The sequence below is a fragment of the Schistocerca serialis genome, chromosome 7 (assembly GCF_023864345.2).
Source record: "Schistocerca serialis cubense isolate TAMUIC-IGC-003099 chromosome 7, iqSchSeri2.2, whole genome shotgun sequence".
NCBI lineage: Eukaryota > Metazoa > Arthropoda > Insecta > Orthoptera > Acrididae > Schistocerca > Schistocerca serialis.
In genome coordinates, this window is record NC_064644.1 from 583,869,110 (window position 1) to 583,895,871 (window position 26,762).

General features: G+C 42.6%; 1 protein-coding gene across 2 annotated transcripts in view; it reads right to left on the reverse strand.

The window, feature by feature from the left end:
* Positions 1 to 26,762, reverse strand: part of LOC126412485 (protein white-like) — a 279,379-nt gene that overhangs the window by 202,796 nt on the left and 49,821 nt on the right. For both annotated transcript variants that reach the window (XM_050082106.1, XM_050082105.1), the window contains exon 2: positions 18,836 to 19,040. In XM_050082106.1, the coding sequence (XP_049938063.1) occupies positions 18,836 to 19,040 (205 nt within the window). The remainder of the gene's footprint in view (positions 1 to 18,835; positions 19,041 to 26,762) is intronic.

The following is a 26,762-nucleotide window of genomic DNA, read 5'->3' on the forward strand; positions in this document are numbered from 1 at the left end:
ATGGATTCCGGAAACAGCGATCGTGTGAGACCCAACTCGCTTTATTTGTTCATGAGATACAGAAAATATTAGATACAGGCTCCCAGGTAGATGCTATTTTCCTTGACTTCCGGAAGGCGTTCGATACAGTTCCGCACTGTCGCCTGATAAACAGAGTAAGAGCCTATGGAATATCAGACCAGCTCTGTTGCTGGATTGAAGAGTTTTTAGCAAACAGAACACAGCATATTGTTATCAATGGAGAGACGTCTACAAACGTTAAAGTAACCTCTGGCGTGCCACAGGGTAGTGTTATGGGACCATTGCTTTTCACAATATATATAAATGACCTAGTACATAGTGTCAGAAGTTCCATGCGGCTTTTCGCGGATGATGCTGTAGTATACAGAGAAGTTGCAGCGTTAGGAAATTGTAGCGAAATGCAGGAGGATCTGCAGCGGATAGGCACTTGGTGCAGGGAGTGCCAACTGACCCTTAACATAGACAAATGTAATGTATTGCGAATACATAGAAAGAAAGATCCTTTATTGTATGATTATATGATAGCGGAAGAAACACTGGTAGCAGTTACTTCTGTAAAATATCTGGGAGTATGCGTGCGGAACGATTTGAAGTGGAATGATCATATAAAATTAATTGTTGGTAAGGCGGGTACCAGGTTGAGATTCATTGGGAGAGTCCTTAGAAAATGTAGTCCATCAACAAAGGAGGTGTCTTACAAAACACTCGTTCGACCTATATTTGAGTATTGCTCATCAGTGTGGGATCCGTACCAGGTCGGGTTGACAGAGGAGATAGAGAAGATCCAAAGAAGAGCGGCGCGTTTCGTCACAGGGTTATTTGGTAACCGTGATAGGAGATGTTTAGCAAACTCAAGTGGCAGACTCTGCCAGAGAGGCGCTCTGCATCGCGGTGTAGCGTGCTGTCCAGGTTTCGAGAGAGTGCGTTTCTGGATGAGGAACGGAATATATTGCTTCCCCCTACTTATACCTCCCGAGGAGATCACGAATGTAAAATTAGAGATATTCGAGCGCGCACGGAGGCTTCCAGACAGTCGTTATTCCCGCGAACCATACGCGACTGGAACAGAAAAGGGAGGTAATGACAGTGGCACGTAAAGTGCCCTCCGCCACACACCGTTGGGTGGCTTGCGGAGTATAAACGTAGATGTAGATGAAATTAGAGCTCGTACTGAGGCGTTCAGACAGTCGTTTTTCCCTCGCGCGATCCGTGAGTGGAATAGTGGGAGGGGGATATGTCCAAGGCGCGAATTGTGCCCTCCGCCACACACAGCTTGGTGGCTAGCGGAGTATAGATGTAGATGTAGAACAAACGTAGATAAGTATGAGAAGATGCTTTGCCCCATTGTAAGCTTCGGAAATTTTACATTCAAATAACTATATTTACTTGATCCATTTTGTTATCGAAACTTACCCCAACCCCCCTACAATGAAATCGTTTCTTTTATTTATTTACTTCTTTTCGTTTGACATCATCACTGGAAATGCGAATTAATTTACATGTGTAAATGTCCAACTGTTGCCAGTCATTAGATTTCTGTCGTTTTCAACCAAAGCCGGCCGCGGTGGTCAAGCGGTTCTAGGCGCTCAGTCCGGAACCGCGCGACTGCTACGGTCGCAGGTTCGAATCCTGCCTCGGACATGGATGTGTGTGATGTCCTTAGGTTAGTTACGTTTAAGTAGTTCTAAGTTGTAGGGGACTGATGACCACAAATTTTAAGTCCCATAGTGCTCAGAGCCATTTTTCAACGAAAGGAATTCTAAACAGGAAACAAAATAGCTTCATATATCGAAAATACTGCTGAGATTAAACTTTTTTAAACATGCACATTAGAAAAGATAAATATTCCCCTCTTGTAACTGAAAGGATAAACTTTATAAGATAAAAAAAATTTATTTGATAAAACAAGTATCTCTCTTTTGCCTCTTCTTCTGTCCCGCTCACCTTCCCCAAACGTGTAAAATCGCAAGATATTTCATTAACATTCAGTGCTCCTCACCCCATAGTCAACCAAGATACCTGAAGAAGAGCACCAATATGTTCACAGTTTCTCGTAAAAGCAACCGAGTACAAACGTAACTTCCTCTGATTCACACATAAGGTAAGGAAGCACGAATTCTGTTGCTGCTGGACCATGAAGTTGTTTTTGTATGTCAATCCTTAAAACAGGTGGAAATTTAAGTTCACCAGTACATTATCTGTTTAGAAGTGTAATGAATTGCACAATTAATTGATTGCAGAAATCTCTCAGAACAATGTGTGTTGGTCAACTACCGCCAATAGTTTCACATTTTCCTGTGTCAGAGAGGGAGACACCACCATTATGACTGTGCCTGCAACAGACCTGGCGTTGGCCGTGCCTAGCTGACGTGACATCACGAACAAGCGCCGAGGCCTTCCTTTGAGTCGGTAGGGTGCGTCTCAGAAATACAGGGTGTCAGACTAGAAGCGGAAGGGGCGAGTAGAGGACAATGAAACAAGCAACCCCGTACATATTATAAAAATAGATGTACGTTCACCCACTGGTGTGAGAACAGTAATGGAATAGCGGCATGCACATTCACAGATGGCGGTAGGATGGCGTAAACAACTGACAAAGGGCAACGCCTTAGCGCAGCTGCCGTTTGCACTCAGGTGACTAATGTTCGACTTGATTATGGCCACACGCCGGGAATTACACTACTGGTCATTGAAATTGCTACACCACCAAGACGACGTGCTACAGACGCGGAATTTAACCGACAGGAAGAAGATGGTCTCATATGGAAATGATTAGCTATTCAGACCATTCACACAAGGCTGCCACCTACTACTTGCTGACATGATGCAAGTTTCCAACCGATTTCTCATACACAAACAGCAGTTGACCGGCGTTGCCTGCTGAAACGTTGTTGCAATGCCTCGTGTAAGGAGGAGAAATGCGTACCATCACGTTTCCGACTTTGATAACGGTCGGATTGTAACCTATCGCGATTGCGGTTTATTGTATCGCGACATGGCTGCTCGCGTTGGTCGAGATCCAATGACTGTTAGCAGAATATGGAGTCGGTGGGTTCAGGAGGGTAATACGGAACGCCGTGCTGGATCCCAACGGCCTCGTATCACTAGCAGTCCAGATGACAGGCACCTTATCCTCATGACTGTAACGGATCGTGCAGCCACGTCTCGATCTCTGAGTCAGCAGATGGGGACGCTTTCAAGACAACAACCATCTGCACGAACAGTTCGACGACGTTTGCAGCAGCATGGACTATCAGCTCGGAGACCATGGCTGCGGTTACCGTTGACGCTGCATCACAGACAGGAGCGCCTGCGACGGTGTTCTCAACGACGAACCTGGGTGCACAAATGGCAAAACGTCATTTTTTTCAGATGAATCCAGTTACTGTTTACAGCATCATGACGGACGCATCCGTGTTTGGCGACATCGCCGTGATCGCACATTGGAAGCGTGTATTCGTCATCGCCATACTGGCGTATCACCAGGCGTGATGGTGTGGGGTGACGGTGGTTACACGTCTCGGTCACCTCTTGTTCGTATTGACGGCACTTTGAACAGTGGACGTTACATTTCAGATGTGTTACGACCCGTGGCTCTACCCTTCATTCGATCCCTGTGAAACCCTACGTTTCAGCAGGATAATGCACGACCGCATGTTGCTGGTCCTGTACGGCCCTTTCTGGATACAGAAAATGTTCGACTGCTGCCCTGCCCACCACGTTCTCCAGATCTCTCACCAATTGAAAACGTCTCGTCAATGGCGGCCGAGCAACTGGCTCGTCACAATACGCCAGTCACTACTCTTGATCAACTGTGGTATCGTGTTGAAGTTGCATGGGCAGCTGTACCTGTACACACCATCCAAGCTCTGTTTGACTCAATGCCCAGGCGTATGAAGGCCGTTATTACGGCGAGAGGTGGTTGTACTGGGTACTGATTTCTTTGGATCTATGCACCCAAGTCGCGTGAAAATGTAATCACACGTCAGTTCTAGTATGATATATGTGTCCAATAAATACCAGTTTATCGTCTGCCTTTCTTCTTGGTGTAGCAATTTTAATGACCAGTAGTGTAACAGACTCTGAGCGCGGAATGTTAGTTCGTGCTAGACGCATTGGATATCTCATTTCGAAAATCGTTAGGGAATTCAACACTCCGATATCCACAATGTCAAGAGTGTGTCGACAATACCACATTTCACACGTTACCTCTCACTACGGACAGCGCAGTGCCCGATGGCCTTCACTTAACTATTGAGAGCAGCGGCGTTTGCGTTAGAGTTGTCAGTGCTAACAGACAAGAAACACTTCGTAAAATAACCGGGCAAATCAATGTGGGACGTACGACAAACGTATCCATTAGGACAGTGCGGCGAAATTCAACGTCAATCTGCTGTGGCGGAGACGACCGACACGAGTCATAAAACACATCATCTGCAATGCCGATCTTGGGCTCGGGACCATATCGGTTGGACCCTAGACTACTGGTGAACCGGTTCCAGTTGGTAAAGGCTGATGGTACGGTTCGAGCGTGGCGCAGATGCCACGAAGCCATGGAACCAATCTGTCAACAGCGCTCTGTGCAAGCTGGTAGTGGCTCCATAATCGTGTGGGCGGAGTTTGCGTGGAATGGACTGGGTGCTCTGGTCCAACTAAACTGACCACTGGCTGGAGGTAATTATGTCCGGCTACTTCGACACCAAACAACGATCTAAATTTTATGTATGACAATGCGTCATGTCACCGAATCACAATTGTTCGCGATTTGTTTGAAGAACATTCTGGACAGTTCGAGTGAAACATTTTTGGAAACAGTGATCAATAAAGTATTATATTTTAACTAAAGTTCAGTCTTGATCACAACATTTATGTCTCAATAACATAGGTGACCGGTTTCGGTTATATTTATATAACCATCTTCAGACCCATGGCTTCCTTGGAGGGTGGTAGGCGGAGCTCTCCTCAGCTGCTACAAAGTGAGTTGACTTTGAAGATGTTTATATAAATATAACCGAAACGGGTCACCTATGTTATAGAGACATAAAGTGTTGTGATCAAGACTGAACTTTAGTTAAAATATAGTTCGAGTGAATGATTTAGCTACCTAAACCGCCCAACACGAATCCCACCGAATATTTCAGGGATACAATCGAGAGGTCACGAAACCCTGCACCGGCAACCCTTTCACAGTCATAGAGGCCTATAGGGGGAGCAGGGTTCATTATTTCAGCAGGGGACTTCCAGCAAATTGTTGAATCCATATCACGTCGAGATTCTGTGCTTCGCTGGGAAAATGAATGTCCGATACCATATTAGGAGGCACTCCCCGAATTTTTTTATATCATTATATACGTATGTATGCATGTACGTTCCATATCTACTCATAAACCAGTGGCGGGATTTCAATCATAGTTGGCACACGTATCACTTATACACATATGAAGGGCTTATTTCAATAGTGGTACAAGTCCATTACCTCCACTTTTCTCCCTATAATGCCTCTGATATTAATGATCCAAACAAACAGAACGAAAGGTTCATCTCTAGCAAGAAGCCAAATGCTTGGATATTTCTGGTAACTCAAATGCAGATTTTTCAACGCTCATTTAGGACTCTGTATTTTCAGATGAACAAAAATTGGACTTCGACATAAAAGTTTTCTGGGTTTGGTACCGCGACATAATGTAAAAACTATTGCTGCTGGAGAAAAACCAACGTTTCGGCCACGATTGCAGTGGCCTTCTTCTGGGTCTAATGGTGCGTTCTAGCTATGAAGTGTCCTTTATATTTTGTTGTTAGTGTTCACTGCGCATTCCATTACGTCATAATTTTAAAAAGGTAGTTAGTTTCATTGGTCACATAAGAAAGAAGGAGAGGAAACTTTATTTTTAATAGGTTTTTGCGGTGGAGGGAGAACGTGACCTCTGTTGTCTATTGGCTCTTATGTTATGTACCATGATTGGTGGTCACCGACGAATGAGAAGTTTGCTGCTATTTACCAACTGCTGGACGTCGGCCGCGCGGCGGCAGTTACTCGCAACAAGAAAGGTAAGCAAGAAATAGACAAACTGCGGGCAACAGTGCGCTTGCCTTATCTGAAAAACGTTACTGACCCAATAGGCAAACACCTTCGCCGCGTTGGGGTGCGGCCTGTCTTCTATTGTGGCCGTAGGATCCACACGTAGAGTGTATCCACAGGACATGTGGCCTGTAATTGAAGAAGTGTCATGATGATCTCTCCATTGGCAAAAGATTCCGGAATAGTCCCCCATTCGGATCTCCGGGAGGGGACTGCCAAGGGGGAGGTTACCATGAGAAAAAGATTGAATAATCTACGAAAGGATAACGTTCTACGAGTCGGGGCGTGGAATGTCAGAAGCTTGAACGTGATAGAGAAACCAGAAAATCTGAAAAGGGAAATGCAAAGGCTCAATCTAGATATAGTAGGGGTCAGTGAAGTGAAGTGGAAGGAAGACAAGGATTTCTGGTCAGATGAGTATCGGGTAATATCAACAGCAGCATAAAATAGTATAACAGGTGTAGGATTCGTTATGAATAGGAAGGTAGGGCAGAGGGTGTGTTACTGTGAACAGTTCAGTGACCGGGTTGTTCTAATCAGAATCGACAGCAGACCAACACCGACAACGATAGTTCAGGTATACATGCTGACGTCGCAAGCTGAAGATGAACAGATAGAGAAAGTGTATGAGGATATTGAAAGGGTAATGCAGTATGTAAAGGGGGACGAAAATCTAATAGTCATGGGCGACTGGACTGAAATGCAGTTGTAGGGCAAGGAGTAGAAGAAAAGGTTACAGGACAATATGGGCTTGGGACTAGGAATGAAAGAGGAGAAAGACTAATTGAGTTCTGTAACAAGTTTCAGCTAGTAACAGCGAATACCCTGTTCAAGAATCACAAGAGGAGGAGGTATACTTGGAAAAGGCCGGGAGATACGGGAAGATTTCAATTAGATTACACATGGTCAGACAGAGATTCCGAAATCAGATACTGGATTGTAAGGCGTACCCAGGAGCAGATGTAGACTCAGATCACAATATAGTAGTGATGAAGAGTATGCTGAAGTTCAAGACATTAGTCAGGAAGAATCAATACGCAAAGATGTGGGATACGGAAGTACTAAGGAATGACGAGATACGTTTGAAGTTCTCTAACGCTATAGATATAGCAATAAGGAATAGCGCAGTAGGCAGTACAGTTGATGAGGAATGGACATCTCTAAAAAGGGGCATCACAGAAGTTGGGAAGGAAAACATAGGTACAAAGAAGGTAGCCATGGGTAACAGAAGAAATACTTCAGTTGATTGATGAAAGGAGGAAGTACAAACATGTTCCGGGAAAATCGGGAATACAGAAATACAAGTCGCTGAGGAATGAAATAAATAGGAAGTGCCGGAAAGCTAAGACGAAATGGCTGCAGGAAAAATTTGAAGACATCGAAAAGGATATGATAGTCGGAAGGACAGACTCAGCATACAGGAAAGTCAAAACAACTTTTGGTGACATTAAAAGCAACGGTGGTAACATTAAGAGTGCAACGGGAATTCCACTGTTAAATTCAGAGGAGAGAGCAGATAGGTGGAAAGAAAACATTGAAAGCCTCTATGAGGGAGAAGATTTGTCTGATGTGATAGAAGAAGAAACAGGAGTCGATTTAGAAGAGATAGGGGATCCAGTATTAGAATCGGAATTTAAAAGAGCTTTGAGGGACGTATGGGCAAATAAGGCAGAGGGGATAGATAACATTCCATCAGAATTTCTAAAATCATTGGGGGAAGTGGCAACAAAACGACTATTCACGTTGGTGTGTAGAATATATGAGTCTGGCGATATACCATCTGACTTTCGGAAAAGCATCATCCACACAATTCCGAAGACGGAAAGAGCTGACAAGTGCGAGAATTATCGCACAATCAGCTTAACAGCTCATGCATCGAAGCTGCTTACAACAATAATATACAGAAAAATGGAAAAGAAAATTGAGAATGCGTTTGGTGACGATCAGTTTGGCTTTAGGAAAAGTAAAGGGACGAGAGAGGCAATTCTGACGTTACGGCTAATAATGGAAGCAAGGCTAAAGAAAAATCAAGACACTTTCATAGGATTTGTCGACCTGGAAAAAGCGTTCGACAATATAAAATGGTGCAAGCTGTTCAAGATTCTGAAAAAAGTAGGGGTAAGCTATAGGGAGAGACGGGTCATATACAATATGTACAACAACCAAGAGGGAAAAATAAGAGTGGACGATCAAGAACGAAGTGCTCGTATTAAGAAGGGTGTAAGACAAGGCTGTAGCCTTTCGCCCCTACTCTTCAATCTGTACGTCGAGGAAGCAAGGATGCAAATAAAAGAAAGGTTCAGGAGTGGAATTAAAATACAAGGTGAAAGGATATCAATGATACGATTCGCTGATGACATTGCTATCCTGAGTGAAAGTGAAGAAGAATTAAATGATCTGCTGAACGGAATGAACAGTCTAATGAGTACACAGTATGGTTTGAGAGTAAATCGGAGAAAGACGAAGGTAATGAGAAGTAGTAGAAATGAGAACAGCGAGAAACTTAACATCAGGATTGATGGTCACGAAGTCAATGAAGTTAAGGAATTCTGCTACCTAGGCAGTAAAATAAACAATGACGGACGGAGCAAGGAGGACATCAAAAGCAGACTCGCTATGGCAAAAAAAGGCATTTCTGGCCAAGAGAAGTCTACTAATATCAAACACCGGCCTTAATTTGAGGAAGAAATTTCTGAGGATGTACGTCTGGAGTACAGCATTGTATGGTAGTGAAACATGGACTGTGGGAAAACCGGAACAGAAGAGAATCGAAGCATTTGAGATGTGGTGCTATAGACGAATGTTGAAAATTAGGTGGACTGATAAGGCAAGGAATGAGGAGGCTCTACGCAGAATCGGAGAGGAAAGGAATATGTGGAAAACACTGATATGGAGAAGGGACAAGATGATAGGACATCTGCTGAGATGGTACTAGAGGGAGCTGTAGAGGGCAAAAACTGTAGAGGAAGACAGAGATTGGAATACGTCAAGCAAATAATTGAGGACGTAGGTTGCAAGTGCTACTCTGAGATGAAGAGGTTAGCACAGGAAAGGAATTCGTGGCGGGCGCATCAAACCAGTCCATAGCCTGATGACCAAAAAAAAAAGGATCCAGAACGTGCTAGGCTCCACTAAGGACAAGGTGGATGCATTACACACTGCAGGCGTTTACAAGGTGACTGGTAGGCCAATAGCAACGCGCGTTCAGGAACACGAGCGTTATATTCGTCTAGGGCAACACAACAAATTCAAATGGTTCAAATGACTCTGAGCACTATGCGACTTAACTTCTCAGGTCATCAGTCGCCTAGAACGTACAACTAATTAAACCTAACTAACCTAAGGACATCGCACATATCCATGCCCGAGGCAGGATTCGAACCTGCGACCGTAGCGACACAACAAATCCGCAGTGGCAGAACATCACCAAGACTGCGGAAAAGAAATAAAATTCAGCGAAGCCAATGTGTTGGCCAAGCAGCCAAATTTGAGGAAACGCAAAATCAGAGTGACCATCGAAATACTTAAACACCCTAACAACATGAACAGGGAGGATGGACTCAGGCTTGCCCCATCTTGGCTGCCAGCGATCAGAGCCCAACAGACCGCACTGTCAACACGAGGCTCGAGTACTACCGGCGAGTAACTGCCGCCGCGCGGCCGACGTCCTGCAGTTGGTAAACAGCAGCAAACTTCTCATTCGACGGTGGCCACCAATCATGGTACATAACACAAGAGCCAATAGACAACAGAGGTCACGTTCTCCCTCCACCGCAATAACCTATTAAAAATAAAGTTCCCTCTCCTTCCTCCTTAAGTGACCAATGAAACTAACTACCTTTTTAAAATTATGACGTAATGGAATGCGCAGTGAACACTAACAACAAAATATAAAGGACACTGCATAGCTAGAACGCACCATTAGACCCAGAAGAAGGCCGCTGCAACCGTGGCCGAAACGTTGGTTTTTCTCCAGCAGCAGTAGTTTTTACATTATGACGCGGTACCAAACCCAGAAAACTTTTATGTCGACTGACTCTGGCCGCGGAAGCCTACGCAATTACAAAAATGGACTTGTATCACTATTCAAATAAGTCCTTCATATCACTGTCTGGAAGGAATCCTGTGGGCTAAGAAACACGTACTTGTCAAAGGGGTGCAGGTGGGTATGAGAAAGCAGTGCAGTCCAAGACGCGGCAGTCCACTATTATCATCCAGTTATTTGAGAATGAGAGCATTTACCGAGTTGCAACAAGCTTCACACGTAAATTCAAACCAATACGGAACTTTTCTCGCTGACGACGCTCACAAAACGATGAAAGGCAGAAAGTCTATAGCTTACTACATTTTCGCTGTTCGTACAGCTAAATTTGTGCATATGCTCTAAACGTACATTTCGCAGACGGTATTCGCATATATCACTGAAGGTATGTACCTGTGAAACTACACCATGGTACGACACATAGGTCAGGGGATAAGGTGCCATGAATAGTGAGTCGCGTGAAAATGAAACTGTGGGGCGAAATTCGCTAGATATATAGGTGGAATGCGTGTACAGATACGTTTGAAATATGTCAAATATATGTGATATACATTTTATATGTGTGTACGCCGTCAAAGTCGTTGGTAAAAAGCTCATTCTAAACCCCCGGAAAGATTTCAGCCAAACCACGAGACTCTTATTGATACGAATGTGATAACGTAGAGAAAGAAGAGGGGTACATGGTGGATAGACAGGATGAAGGTGGAGAAAGGTATGAATACAGGGAGGAAGCTATGGACAGGGAGAGGGGGAAAGGGACCGAGGGAGGGCAGACGAGGAGATGGAGAAAGGAAAGACAAGACAAGACAAGAAGAGAGCAAAGGATGAGACGGAGTAATAGAAGATTGGAATAAATGCATACCCAGACCACGCCAGGTACTCAGCTGGTAATCCTTATAAACTCAGGAAGTTATAAGAGCAGTCGCACCCTTGTTACAAGACTGTTAACTGCTAGTGGTATGTTTATGCTGCAGCTTCACTGCTGCTACAGTGCCGTCAGTCATTAGAGTACGTTACTTTCGTTAGTGTGAAGCAAATAGGTCCCTTCAAGGCTTGCCGGCCGATGTGGCCGTGCGGTTCTAGGCGCTACAGTCTGGAACCGCGTGACTGCTACGGTCGCTGGTTCGAATCCTGCCTCGGGCATGTATGTGTGTGATGTCCTTAGGTTAGTTAGGTTTAAGTAGTTCTAGGGGACTGATGACATTAGAAGTTAAGTCCCATAGTGTTCAGAGCCATTTGAACCTTCAAGACTTGAAGCACTTGGTTAGAAGCTGAGTTACTTACACATTTTGAAACCGTGCTATGAGCTTATCAAAAATTAATTCGAGTACTGGCGGCGTTCGCATGTTCATCGTGTGGGCTCTTATTTCGCTGCATGAAGTGCATAAAGTAAGCTACGTTTTTATAGGTGGTTTCGAGATGAAAGCACTGGCGCAATTTGTACATGTCACATGAACTTATAAAATTTAGACCAACTTTTGCCTATAATGTGGGATTATAATTCGTTCTAGACATTATGATTTCACGGAAGTTCCGACATTTGAGAATTTGTCAAGGAAAAAGGCGAAATTTCTTTCAACTGTATCACAAATAATGATGGATGGTTGAGAACTGTATGTGCTAGTTGTTCCAAATCTAAATTCTCACCTTAACACTATTGACTGTTTGCTTTTTGCCGGTTTGTTCTTATATTCGTTGCTTACTAAGATAATATAAGTTAGTTCGGTGAAAAACTAAAATTATAAGCTGTATTGAAACTACCACCTACAAACGAGAGTGGTTGTTTACTTTTTGTTATTGTCAACTTTTACTCCTTAGTTGCTATGATAATAAAAGTTAATTTGGTGAAAATTTTTGAAATATACTTCTTTCATATTGCTGGGGCTCAAAGAGTTAACCTAACACGTATGACACAGCTTGGTCAATCGATCATAGCTTACTGCAGGTGCGAATAGTGGGACAATTCAGGTTCAACCTCACTTATTTATGACCCTTCTGTAAACAAGCAAGTCTCTGGTATTAGCCTCCTTATATAGAAAACTCATTCACTTGAACTCTTTAAGTTACGAGTAAAAGCTTTAGTCTCATCTTATTTATGCACAAAAAATTGTCTGCCTCATCTCCCCTACATCTTTGTGTCAATTGCTGAGGAGAATTACTGTAATTTATGATCAAAAAAAAACATCAGACACTTTGACATTACAGTAGATGTGTGGAAAATGGTGGGGTGTCATCCTGATAGCTGCTTTAGTGTAATCTAATGATTCATGGCTGCTCAATAACGTTTTCCAAAAGTACTCCAATGCGTGTCCACCATCCATTTTTATTTACAGTTTTGGGTCAATTTTACCCATTATTTCCAATGCCTTCTTTTGAAATCATTATCCAAATATGCACATAGATTGTCATAAATATCAGACTTTCAGTATTTAACATTTAACACCGTGCATTACTTAAACAAAGTACACTGGTATCCCATGTTCACTGTTTCATAATAATCACTACAGTGCATTATTTAAACAACTACATTCCTGCTACTTACCAAATCTCTATTTCACTGTAAGTAACTTTTCCTTGTATTATTACAGTATTAGAAGCAATATTCCAACCGCTATGACGTCGCCATCAGACAGCCTCAGGGCACTGCGATTATGGTAGACTCGTAAATAATGTTTGTAAATACATGTGCTTAAACAGAATAAGAAATCCAGTACTGTTTTATTAGACTACTGCTGTAAACAATAATCATCATAAAATACCAAGGAGTAAGCATCTGGAGCGACCTAAAGTAGACTGGCTACATCAAGTAACAGCAGATCCCCAGCTGAGACATCTTACAGAACTATAATACATCCATGGATGAAGTGCTTTTCAAAACACTATTATTGATACAATCGTGTCACTTGATTGATTGTAGCTAATCTATGAAGAAGCTCCCTCAGTAAAAATGATTCAATGGATATTGTTGGAAGCTCCATGAGGCAGGTACACTTCATTCGAACTATAACAGAAAAATTTGGAAAAAGAGAATGTATTTCTAACAAAACGGTATTGCGCAAATTTGAGCAAACTGCATTGAACGAAAACTGTGATACCATTATGCCACCACCATCATATATGTGGTGGAACAGTCATAAGAATAAGATGTAATGGAAAAGTACATACAGGGGCATATATATATATATATATATATATATATATATATATATATATATATATATATATATATATATATATAATTTTTTGCCCTACAGTCTGGAACCGCTACGGTCACAGGTTCGAATCCTGCCTCGCGAATGGACGTGTGTGATGTCCTTAGGTTAATTAGGTTTCAGTAGTTCTAAGTTCTAAGGGACTGATAACCTCAGAAGTTAAGTCCCATAGTGCTGAGAGCCATTTGAATCAATTATTTTTTCCTCGATTTTTGGAATAGGAACGAAAATCGATAATACTCTTACCCCCACCCAGTACTGTACAGTAGCTGCAGGATGTTCACAAACAATGCTGTTGTCTATAGGAGGGTCGCAACACTAGTAGGCTGTAGCGATTAGCAGAAAGACTTGCAGAGAACTGACGACTTGTGTAGGCAATGGGAACTGCAGCTGAATGTAAATAAATGTAACCCACTACATATAAACAGGCAAAGAGACCTGCCAGCGTTCTATTACACTTTTATTCATTAGAACGGTTTGGTGCTATCATCATATTGTATGCTGAATGACGAGCGGGGGTAAATGGGAAAAGGTTGTCCTTCCTGGCTTTCACGCGCCCATTTCTCAATAATGTAAAAACCTATTCTTCTTTGTACTTTTTTCCAATCTCATCCATCAGTCCTTTCTGGTAATGATTGTACACCAGTCGTGAACAGGGCAAACAAATGTAGTGTAGGCAATCTCGTTTTAGTACAGATTTGTTCTGTCTTCGAAGTGTTGTGGTGATTAACTAGTGTATTTGACTCACCCTTCCACTTGACATAAACACTGCAGTAGAGGATCATATTATTTCGCCCTATTTCTGTGTATGTAGAGACGTTGTTTAGTGAATGAAACATGCCGATCAGTGTCTAAATGTTACTGTTGCAGCGTCACCGGTTTCCTAGAGAATATTTTGCTACAATAGCTCGAAATCAAATACCTGCTACGTATCGCAAACCCCTTTTCTTTTTAAGTACAGCATGTGATCTGAACAGTACACAGGTAGCATTAGCGTCTTCTAGTATGTGTCCGAATACTTAACACCACATAATATAGATTGCTAAGGTGGAAGCAAGTTTTCAAATAAGTTCGGTTAAGTGTTATGTATAATTTTCAATATCATTTAAGAGTCCTGGCTGAGGCGACTGCAGCACCGAGAGCTGCAACAAACCACTGTCTCTTCCAGCCACTGCTTACTTACGCCCTTGCCCAACGGAAGCCTTTGGCCGTTCCCCCACTCACTTATTGAGAAAATCGCGCTACCTCCCGTCTCTGGGCGACTCAGAGGTGAGGGTGTGAGGTGGCCGTGGCCGTGGATGCAGCAGGCAAAACCCTCACAGCAGTGAGAATGCTGACGGTGCAGAGATCTCATGCACTTATAGAGTGGAACACAGAAGATATTTTTGGCTTGTTGTAAATAAAGTGTGTAGCTCTGTCTTTACTATGATATCCCCAATGGTGGGGTTAGCAGCACCAGCGTGGGAAATTGTTTATAGTGTAATTTAGCGATGACTTGTATGTATGAACAAACCTATCTTAAAAATGTGCCTACTTGGATTTATTTTATTTTCTACTACTGTTTACAAGGTTACTGTAACCTTACAGTATCACAGTCCTCTAAGACAGCCTGATAATGAGGTCTTGGAGTGTTTACCATTGTTTTAACTTATTCACAATGCACGGAGAGGTTCATGGCAATGAAATGTAAACTTGGTATGTGTCAGGAATGTATGTTGCAGTGATGCATCCTTTTCCTTGAATGAGGGGTATCGAGTCCTTAAATACATAGGTCAGACAAAAGTTGTTTGTGATTGAGAGTAGTCGATACGTGGTGAATAACCAGCTGTTTGGAGGTGTTTCAAATCGTAGGTGCTAACGATCCAGTGACTGTACGGAAGTGGGTAGCAGTCAGACAACCCTACCTGCTGTGACAGACATAGTTCACATGGAGCATGCAGTAGAGAAGAAAGAGCTCCAAGAAATCTAAGAACGCGAAATTTCAAACAAAACAAATGTATTGCAATTATTAGTTATTAAGATGAACATCAGATCTGTATGTATGTAGTACAGAGAGGCAGTATACAAATTTGTACCTGTCCTCATTTATCAAGTATTGATTTATAATTTTGTAGATACTATAAGAAGGTGAATTGAATCTCACTTCTCATTTATGTGGTGGCATGAATGAGAACCGGAAGTTATTTTCAGCAGTTTTATCTGCAGCCTGTAAGGAGGTGAAGTCGGAGCCAAGTTGGAGGAAGAAGGCACACAGATTCATGGCAGAGACTATCTGGACCGTGATTAATAACTCTTAACGGCAGCCGATTATTCAGTAATCAACATTCATTTTATATAAAGGGAGTGCTCAGGTGCATGAAGTGAAGTATAAAAAACCCACCATGCAGTCCAAGCCAACCTGAACACTTCAGTGTGTTTCAATAATGCACTGTGCTGGTAACTGTTAAACATTAAACCATAGGACACTGGCGTAATTTAAGTATTGCACTGTGGTAACGGTTAAACATTTAATGTCTCATGTTTACGATAATGGATGGTGACCTTCAAAGGTGAATAATTGGAATACTGGTTGAAAACTGACACAAAACTGTAAATAAAAATGGTACGCGGCCTAACGTTAGAGTGATGGCAGAAAATGTTATTGGGCAACAATTACGTCATTAAACTGTAGAAATTCAGTCAATAGGATAAAGTCTCACCTTTTCCGCATATCTACTGTAGCATCGAAATGTCTGGAATCATTTTTGTCGTCATAAATTACAATAATTAAGATTAGGCTAAAAGCGGTTGATCATAAATTGGACTTGCATAAACATAACTTAACAGTTCAAGTGAGTGGTTCGCTTACATAAGGAGGTTAGGTCAAGTGGCTGACTTCTTTACATAATGAGAACAGTGGATCCATTGAACCAGTTAGGAGCGGAGGTGAAATTAAAAAGGACAGGTGATGTTTACTTACATAAGGATCACAGATGAATAGCCTTGAAGCTGCCCTGTCACACTAATGGCGCAGATCCTAATATGTGGGAAAATGGGAATCACTTGCTTGTCGTGAAGGTCTTCTACAAATCAGTTCTTTCTAAGTGAAACGTTTATTACTTTACATGTCTCATTTTTTCAGACAACTCTTAATAGAAGAAAGAATTATGAAAACTCAGTAGATCAGGTGAGAGAGGTAGAGACAATCCACGGAAACTGCGACTTTCTAGAATGTAAGTGGGAACGAGTGAAAAGACAGAGTCTCTCACCATTTAATTTACAGTATTGCACAGCCCTAGCCTCTAAACCTGTTTCACAGTCAGAGTGCTAAATGTAAAACCAATGCTGATGAGGGCAGTGCGTACACGCATTCCAAATCGGATGGACTACGATGCTGCCATTGTAGTGAGATTCGTTCCGCTTATGGTCATTAAATGATGCATAAACTCACCAATTTGTCAACGAGTGCTTTCCAAATAATGCCTTCCTCTTCTTGCAGCGGTGTACCATACGTCTCTAGAAGAGCGTAGCGTTCCAAAGGATTGGAAAAGTGCACAGTTCATCTCCTTTTTCAAGAAGGGACGTCGAACAGATGTGCAGAACTATAGACCTATATCTCTAACGTCGATCAGTTGTAGAATTTTGGAACACGTATTTTGTTCGAGTATAATGACTTTTCTGGAAACTATAAATCTACTCTGTAGGAATCAGCATGGGTTTCGAAAAAGACGATCATGTGAAACCCAGCTCGCGCTATTCGTCCACCAGACTCAGAGGGCCATAGACACGGGTTCACAGGTAGATGCCGTGTTTCTTGACTTCCGCAAGGCGTTCGATACAGTTCCCCACAGTCGTTTAATGAACAAAGTAAGAGCATATGGACTATCAGACCAATTGTGTGATTGGATTGAAGAGTTCCTAGATAACAGAACGCAGGATGTCATTCTCAGTGAGTAAGAGTGATTTCAGGTGTGCCGCAGGGGAGTGTCGTAGGACCGTTGCTATTCACAATATACATAAATGACCTTGTGGATGACATCGGAAGTTCACTGAGGCTTTTTGCGGATGATGCTGTGGTATATCGAGAGGTTGTAACAATGAAAAATTGTACTGAAATGCGGGAGGATCTGCAGCGAATTGACGCATGGTGCAGGGAATGGCAATTGAATCTCAATGTAGAAAAGTGTAATGTGCTGCGAATACATAGAAAGAAAGATCCTTTATCATTTAGCTACAATATAGCAGGTCAGCAACTGGAAGCAGTTGACTCCGTGAATTATCCGGGAGTGGGTATTAGGAGTGATTTAAAATCGAATGATCATATAAAGTTGATTCTCGGTAAATCAGATGCCAGACTGAGATTCATTGGAAGAATCCTAAGGAAATGCAATCAGAAAACAAAGGAAGTAGGTTACAGTACACTTGTTCGCCCACTGCTTGAATATTGCTGACCAGTGTGGGATCCGTACCATATAGGGTCGATAGAAGAGATAGAGGAGATCCAACGGAGAGCAGCGCGCTTCGTTACAGGATCATTTAGTAATCGCGCAAGCGTTACGGAGATGATAGATAAACTCCAGTGGAAGACTTTGCAGGAGAGACCCTCAGTAGCTCGGTACGGGCTTTTGTTGAAGTTTCGAGAACGTACCTTCACCGAAGAGTCAAGCAGTATATTGCTCCCTCCTACGTATATCTCGCGAAGAGACCATGAGGATAAAATCAGAGCGATTAGAGCCCACACAGAGGCGTACCGACAATCCTTCTTTCCACGAAGAATACGAGACTGGAATAGAAGGGAGAAGCTACAGAGGTACTCAAGGTACCCTCAGCCACACAGGTGGCTTGCAGAGTATGGATGTAGATGTAGATGTAGATGTAGAAGTGCAATTTCTTGGAAGTTATGCTAAATCACTTATGTAAAAAAATTGTTATTATTATAAATCTGATTGTTACGATGTTATTAATAAAATCTAGGCAACTGTGGTACGATGAAATAGCAGTGATGGTATTTTTATTTGGTTCAAATGGCTCTGACCGCTATGGGACTTAACATCTGAGGTCATCAGTCTCCTAGAACTCAGAACTACTTAAACCTAACTAACCGAAGGACGTCACACACATCCATGCCCGAGAGAGGATTCGAACCTGCGACCGTAGCGGTCGCGCGGTTCCAGACTGTAGCGCCTAGAACCGCTCGGCCACACCGGCCGGCGTATTTTTATTTGTCGGGTTTGGTGGAGAGGGCGCAGTGAAACTCGAGACTGAAAATCCACTAGTTTATTCAAACTAGACTACACGCTGAAGAATGAACAACAACAAAAAGACGTGAAAGGAGAGGGAGTCTAGCTGCAAATGTGACCGCCCCCCCTCCCCCCCCCCCCCCCCCCCCCCCCCCCCCAAGAACTGAGTGCTCGGGCCGCGTGCCTGGTTCGCCGCCGTAACACGAGGCCAAGGACGGTCCTCGAGGCTCGGCGACACGTGGAGCAGCCGGGACACACTTACCGTCCCTGAGCAGCGGCTTTCCGTCCTGTCCCGACCCGCGGGCGGAGCCCCCGTAAGCGCGCAGGCTCCTCCAGGTGTAGGTGAGGCCCGGCGGCTTGCGCTTCAGACCCGCCGGCGCCAGGCAGTCGGCAGCCTCCTCGGCGCAGGACGAGACCTCCTCTGCTGTCGACAAGTCGCTCATGTCCAGCGCCACCGACGCGAAGTCCTGCGGGCAGTGCAGCTTCAGTATTCGGCCACGCACATGGCGCACAAAATCTGTAACATTTTTCGCATCGCACGCTAATGAGTGATACAAATTGTTTTAAGTGGGTGGACGTCAAACGGGCCGACTTGGAGCAGGAGAGGCACTACAGGACACTTTATTTTCTACTGTCCATACTTTTACAAATAAATTCATAAAACTTTGTCAACATGACCAGGAAGGATTCAGGATTCACACTCATAGCAGTGGAACTGCAAAAACATAACAAAATAAATTTTTTTTAGATATGAAATTTCATCATTTTTTCAGTTAATGTTGGCTGCATTTGTTGTATAACACCCCACCCGTCACTTATCCGGTTTTGGTCTCTGTTCACCCCAGGTAATTGACTAACAGATCAACAGAGAGTGAAAAACTGCCGCAATGTCGGATAACGCAAAGAAAGTAATAGGGCCCTGTGACTCCTGATTGAAATGCGGTGGCAGTGTTGACATTAATTGATTCAGAATTGATCCCTTTTAATCAAAAAGGGGTGGATATTGATGTTATATTCAGCTATTGAACACCAGATGCAAATGTTGAACATAAAATTAATTAAGAAAGTGACTTGGGATTTCAACTACTTGATTGAAAACAGATGCAGTCGATTAGCACAGATTTATTTTAACTCATGACCTTCAATCATCACATCATATGACTCTCCTAACAGGCAGTGGTAATAAAATGCGTTTGCGTGGAGTAAAGCGCGATAAATCAAAAGTAATTCCTATCGACTGACCCAGGCGTAATGCGAAGTGCGAGAAGAATTCTACAATACACGGTCCATGACACCCTCGTGGAAACTTTGCCGACGTGATCTAAGAAATAAATCAGTGGCCGGAGCGGGCGCAATATCACCGAATTCAGTGTGGCGGAGCGGCGTTGTTGTGTGGACGTCGACCGACCTCATGGTGCTGCAAGGCTGCGCTCGTCTATTCACTCCTACCTATCTTGCTCAGTACATAGCTGAACCAAAACTTCCTACCTCCAAGTTCAGTCGTTCCCTAAACTGCAGAGATGCTCACTTTTTCTCAGGCAAGCTGAGTCAAGACCGCCACGTCCGCACTCTAGGCAAGCTGGGAACGGAAGACTTCTACGGAGACTTCTCACAGTCCGCTCCGCCTCAGTTTCCCCTCCAGCAAAATCACTTACGCCAATTGCAGCGTAAGTCGCGTTAATTATGCGTCGCTTCCCAGTGCCGACCAATGCCTGCTCTGGGAAGTGAACAAATTCCCACAAAATTTCCCTTCCTCTCAACTTCTGTTATTTATCTCCTCCCAGGCCACCCATCAAGGTTAGCGTCTGCACAAACACCAATTTTTCCGGAATTCTGACTCCCAGCAGAGTACTTCAAATTCTTCGGTCCCATCAGAGACCGGTGTATTTCATTCTGTCGCTCTTCGCCTGATTTACTTCAGACTCTGCAGACCGCGAATTCAGCATGAAGTTGCTATAGTCACGAACACGCATATTTTGACCTCTGTTGACCGCTCCACTGTAGCTTTGCGCGGCTTTCTCGTATGTTTCACTGAAAACTGGACGACGGACATTTATCAACAGGTGTACAAGTTCTCCGTCTGCTTCCCGGTACACCAGCATGGGGTCGGGGTCAACCACCCATGCTGTCACTCATCTTAAGGCGGCTGGAGGCCGCGCCGCGTTACCGCTTTCTCAGAGCTTGAGCCGTCCTAAGCTGCCTATTGTCGCTTCCCTTCGCTGTTCCCCAGCCGGCCACGGTCAACTCTAAATACTTCCCTGGGGTAAACTAGCGTCCAGTAAATCGACTCGTTTCCACAAAGTTTTCATGTCGTGTGAATTACTTTAAAACCATCACCCGACATTAATTATTCCAATACGTCCTTACTATACCCTCTACAAGATGCATTGCGCCTTGTCAGTTATTTTTGTTCAGCCCTACTGTTCGCTCAACGTGAGTTAGGTGATCTTTAATGACTTCATGTAAGGGGCACAGCTCTTGCCATCTAACAGTTGCTATAGGTACATTTTTCTTCACAAGTAAGACAGATTCTTTGATGAATTTTGCATAGCATAGAAACCATACTTACAGGTGTACGAAACTCTAGAATTTTCCAAATCTATTAAAAACTGGGATAAAAATAGAGACAATTAACTACAAAATTTGATTTTTTTCTAAACGTAAAGTTTAAAACAAACAGCTCACTCATTTCTACATAAATTAAATAGATTCTAGAGTTTCAGACACCTGTAAGTATGGTTTGTATGCTGCATTCATCGAACAGTCTCTCTTACTTATGAAGAGAAGTGTTCCTATAGCAACAAATGCAGCCAATAGCAAGTGAAAAAATGATGAAATTTCACATGTAAAAGAATTATTTTGTTATGTTTCTGATCTTCCGCTGCTACGACTGTGAATCCTGAATCCTTCCTGTTATGAATTTACTTGCAAAAGTATAGACAGTGGAAATTAAAATGTCCTGTGGTGCCTCTCCTTCTCCAAGTCGGGCCGTTTGACGTCCTACCCCCCTTAAACTTCGTGTCTAATTAATACTGTCTTTCGGAACAGAACTGGAACCCACAGATTTGCTTTTCGCAGGAAATACCTGAGACTGATAGAGTTACTAGGAGAGTGATGGCATGCAACAAGTTTCTACACTCATCGAAAAAAGCTTTGCATAACCCCGGTTCTTAGAACTCCTGTAGATAGAGGTTTATTGTGGGTATTGTATCACAGACACAGTCCCTTTAACTGTTCAGAGAAGTCACTAAAAAAAGATGTAAACAACCACGCATGAGCAGCGCCTATTAGACGGAGGGGGTCCGACAAGCTATCAGTTCCAGTCATTCCACCAGGAAGGAGGTACACGGCTTCTGTTGTGTCTGTAGTTCAACCATGCCTAGACGGTCAATACAGCGGTTCGATCGCGTCCGCGTTGTTTATTTTGTGTCAGGAAGGGCTCTCAACAAGGGAAGTGTGCAGGCGTCTCGGAGTGAACCAAAGCGTCGTTGTTCGGACATGGGGGAGATACAGAGAGGCAGGAACTGTCGACGACATGCCACGCTCAGGCCGCCCAAGGGCTACAACTGCAGTGGATGACCACTACCTACGAATTACGGCTCGGAGGAACCCTGACAGCAACGCCACCATTTCGGATATTGCTTTTCGTGCTGCTACAGGACATCTTGTCACGACTCAAACTGTGCACAACAGGCTGCATGATGCGCAACTTCACTCCCGACGTCCATGGCGAGGTTCATCTTTCCAACCACGACACCATGTAGCACGGTACAGATTGGCCCAACAATATGCCAAATGGACCGCTCAGTATTGACATCATGTTCTGTTCACCGATGAGTGTCGCATACGCCTTCAACCAGACAATCGTCAGAGACATGTTTGGAGGCAACTCGGTCAGGCTGAACGCCTTAGACACACTGTCCAGCGAAAGCAGCAAAGTGGAGGTTCCCTCCTGTTTTCGGGGGCCATTATGTGGAGCCGACGTACGCCGCTGGTGGTCATACCAGGCGCCGTAACGTCTGTTTGATACGTGAATGACATCCTCCGACCGATATGCAACCATACTGGCAGCATATTGGCGAGGCATTCGTCTTCATGGACGACAATTCGCGCCCCCATCGTGCACATCTTGCGAATAACTTTCTTCAGGATAACGACATCGTTCGGCTGGTGTTGCTAGCATGTTCTCCAGACATGAACCCTATCGAACATGCCTGGGGTAGATCGAAAAGGGCTGTTTATGGACGATGTGACCCACCAACCACTCTGAGGGCTCTACGCCGAATCGCCATTGAGGAGTGGGACAATGTGGACCAACAGTGCCTTGAACTTGTGGATAGCATGCCACGACGAATACAGGCATGCATCAATGCAAGAGGACGTACTACTGGGTACCAGAGGTAACGGAGTGTACAGCGATCTGGACTACCGCCTGTGAAGGTCTCGCTCTATGCTGGTGCAACATGCATTGTGTGATTTTAATGACCAATAAAAATGGCGGAATGATGTTTATGTTGATCTCTACTCCAATTTTCTGTACAGGTTCCGGAACTCTCGGAACCAAGGTGATGCAAAACTTTTTTTTAAATGTGTCTTATGCGTCGTCTGTACTTTCTCTTATACATAAACGACTTTCAACATGCAGTTCCAGAAGATGCAGATTTAGTTTTTCTTTCACATGATACAGCACTCAAGAAACAATGCCAGAGAAGGAAAGTTGCTACTCACCATATAGCGGAGATTCTGAGTCACAACAGCCACAATAAAAAGATTCAGACAAGAACTCAAGAAACATCTCTAAAAGACAGTGAAATCTTTTGTACAACGATTTTTTATATGCCTTTGAAAGGCGCTTGAAATCAAGCACAACTAATGAGGCACATCAAACCTTTCTCTAAGCTATTTTAGTTTTTACGTTCTTACTAAAAATTTGACTTTTTTCTTCAAAAAACTTCAACTTTTGAGTTTTGTTCAGAAATCATTAATTGTAATATATTTAAATGTAGATAGATATTCTATTATTATAAAGAGTGTACAGAGCTTCACAGAGCAGATATGATTCAATTTATACTGCGATTTCGTATTTATTTTAATGTTTCTACATGGAAGAAGAAGTCCATAATTTCTACACCGACGTAACTTTTTATGAGCAAAGTGCCTAGCCTTTGAAGAGATGAACTTTTTGCACTTCATTTACATAGCTAGTAGCAGCTGATTATGAAGTATTTCAAATCTTCCTCAAATTACTAATTACTTTTTTCTTAACTGCTCTGATTACCTGCAAGCAATTTTGTTGCTATTTTGTCAGAAATTAGAATTTTTAGCCTGCAAAATATAGGTTTATTCTTTCAAAGATGAAGACACTAGACAGCTGCTGCTGATAATGCTATTTATTTACGTAATCAGTGCCGTAACCTGTTTCCGAGAGCTTCATCTTCAGACGCCTGTTCATATAAAAAAGCACATTTGTTGAACTTTAAACAAGTTTCGGCACATTGTGTCCCCTTGTGATGAAAGACTCTTAGGATGTTGGTTCCCTACGGTAAAAAAACGATGTTGGAAACGATTTATTTGTCCGTAATTATCCTTTGTAACGATCGAATACAATGCAAACAAATGTTTAACATTGGTTAGTCATAGTTATATCTTACTTACGTCGAAAATCCTGCGTAATTTTGTTGGAATGCTGTTACCTTTTATTCACAAAATACTATAGTGTACATGGAGCACCTTTATCATTTGTACACAAACACATTACGAAAGTACCATCCACACACACACACGTTATCGCCACCTGGGAAATGTACACAAAGTTGGCGATATCACAAATACAACAGTGCTAAATAGATTCTCCCTGAGACGTTACAATATGTACATTGATTTGCCAGCAGAAAACTTACAAAGAATAATCGTTACACTATATGCATTTAACAAGCAAAGAGCATTAATAAAAAATGAAATCAACAGACGAATCAGCCAGTTTGATAAGAAATGTTACTTAAATGATATTATGTAATTGTTGTGGTATACACATGGAACAAAATAGGTGGTGAAACTGTTAATATAATTTATAATGTCGTATTAGTTATTTATCTATCGCCATTTATTTTGTTGCCTTGTGCATACTGCAATATTTACATAACATCATTTAAGTAAAATTTCCTATCAAACTGCTTGCTGCACTTGTTGTCTTTATACCTAATTAATGCTCATTGAATGTTAAATGTATATTATGTAGGACCGACGGCCTTTGTAGTTTGGTCCCTTCAATCTCCACAAACCAAGCAACCTATATTATGTAACGAGTATTATTTGTATATTTTGTACTGTCCAATCAATGTATATACTGTAATATCCCTGAGCGAGGATTTCTGTGGCATTGTTGTATTTAAGATATCGCGTACTTTGTGCACATATCCCATGTGGCAAAAGCTTTTTGGTGTGTGTGTGTGTGTGTGTGTGTGTGTGTGTGTGTGTGTGTGTGTGTGTGTGTGTGTGTGTGTGTGTGGTGCGTTATGTAATGTGGTTACATATATACATTTGAAACAGATAAGTGCTGATATACTCTACAGTATTTCGTGATCACTAGCCAACAATATTCCAAAGAAATTAAGTGAGATATAACTACAGATAATCAGTCTTAAGTGTATTTTTGCATTGTGTTCCATCATTATGAAGGATAGTTCCGTTCAAATAGTTCGTTTCCAACATCGTTCTTTAACGTACAGCACCACAATCCCAAGAATATTTCATCACAAGAGAGCATAAAGAATCAAAAACTTAAGTAAACTTCCACAACTATACATCTTGATGTGAACAGCCATCTGAAGATAAACCGGGCGATTCAGAACTGTTTATGGCGCTGCTTACGCAAATAAATCGCGTTTTTAATGGCGAGTGCTTGGTGTCTTCTTCTTTGAGGGAATTAACCTAAGGTTTTTATTATTATTTCCTCAAAACTAGACCTCACGCTGCTCATTCTGACACCCCATTTGTCCATTTCCCAGTCGTCGTTTTGCTATGAAAATACGGACGAAAGTCCATTCTGTAAATTCCAGGCCGTCAAGTTTTCTCTCCACTCCACCATTTGATCAAAAAGCCATTAAAATGGGTTTCGCACAAATGAAACAATATAAGTAGAAGGTTTTCGGGACTATAGATAGATCATAACCTTAAGAGGGAAGTCATTGCCTAGAACTAATAAAATACCTTCGTTTAGCTACATTTTTAGTAAGTACGATTATTGAAATAAGTAATTTAAAAATAGAGAAAGTGGGTTATTCTGCAGACTCCATTCACTAACAAGTTACGGAACCATTTTCTGAGCAAAATAGACATATGGGGATGATATTTTCTGAATACAGAAACTTCTTATTGCGGTTATGTCTGGAGTTACTTCTATAACACACTACAGACGCCTCTTCAAAATCGGTGTTATTTTGGCAGCCTTTTTGCCTATAGATACAGGATGGTTTAGACAGCTTTTCTCTGTAACACAACGTAGTAAGTGAAAGGAAACAGGTAAACGTAAGAAACTTGACTCTTTCTACGAAGTTACAAACATAGTTCACTTAGTTTTTTTGCAGATAGGAACAGTAACGAGTCGTAATTTTTTTTAAATAAAACACTTTTTTCCATCACGCTTCTGATGTATTTAGATAGATTCTGTACAATCCTATTTAAATCACATTCCTATTAATTCTATTTATGAACCTAGAATCAAAGTTGTAGACATGGATACAATATGATGTACATAATAGGTTGTGTTCAAAAGAATGATCTGATGGTGGAAAGTTCATTGAAGTGAAATATTTAAATGGGCGCCTTCGAAACGGCCTGCGGATGGTATACACCATCCAGTCACATTAATGTGGTCACGTGTCAAAACCTGAATAACGACTTTTTGCAGAGCGAGAGATGCAGGAAGAGAGTCAGTGATGATGTGGAGGATACAGACACGACCGTGGAGCGATGCCGCGGTCAGCTGCACCAGGTTTCCCGGTTGAGGATCCATAGCGAGAACAGCCTGATCGAGGTGCTCCCGCAGTTTCTCGATGGAGCTTAAACCCGGGGAGTTTGGTGCCCAGGGGAGTGAGGTAAGCTCACCCCAGTCCTCTTTGAACCATGCGTGTACACAGCGAGATGTGTGACACGTTGCATTGTGCTGCTGGAAGATTTCAGGAAACGTG